Genomic DNA, 371 nt, shown 5'->3' with positions numbered 1-371 from the left:
TTTAAGCCATGATGTATGTTGGCATATAGTACATTAGAGGTTAATCATTAGATCACTTTCTGTTCATTAAAAGGAGAATAACAACACATTCTTTGCAGATTTGCAATGGGTCGTAAACGTCCAAATTGGCGTTTCAATGAAGCACATGTCAGTGAAGAACTCAAGATAACTGTAGCTCTGGCTCTGAAGAAACTTATGCAAAATGGTGACCAAAAGGGTGAGATTCTTTGTGTTCTCTTTCATATGATTAAGCTGGAAGGCCTTAATATAAGAGTTAGGTCTGTTTACTTATTTTAGTGATTGCTGCTTTCTGGAAAGAAAGTAGGACTGTAAATAGATGTATATGTATTTTTTTATATGGCATTGGAGAA

At 34.8% G+C, this 371-nt stretch overlaps 1 protein-coding gene across 1 annotated transcript in view; it reads left to right on the top strand.

Annotated features, from left to right (window-relative positions):
• The window catches only part of LOC119594353 (3'-5' RNA helicase YTHDC2-like), a gene marked incomplete at its 3' end in the record, with an annotated part of 122,633 nt that overhangs the window by 16,753 nt on the left and 105,509 nt on the right, over positions 1-371 (top strand). The window contains 1 exon segment of the mRNA XM_037943411.1: positions 99-217. Coding sequence (XP_037799339.1) covers positions 106-217 — 112 coding nt within the window.

Source organism: Penaeus monodon, chromosome 33 (assembly GCF_015228065.2).
Source record: "Penaeus monodon isolate SGIC_2016 chromosome 33, NSTDA_Pmon_1, whole genome shotgun sequence".
In the NCBI taxonomy this organism is placed as follows: domain Eukaryota; kingdom Metazoa; phylum Arthropoda; class Malacostraca; order Decapoda; family Penaeidae; genus Penaeus; species Penaeus monodon.
Note: the sequence above shows the minus strand (reverse complement) of the source record. Positions and strands in the feature narration are given on the sequence as shown.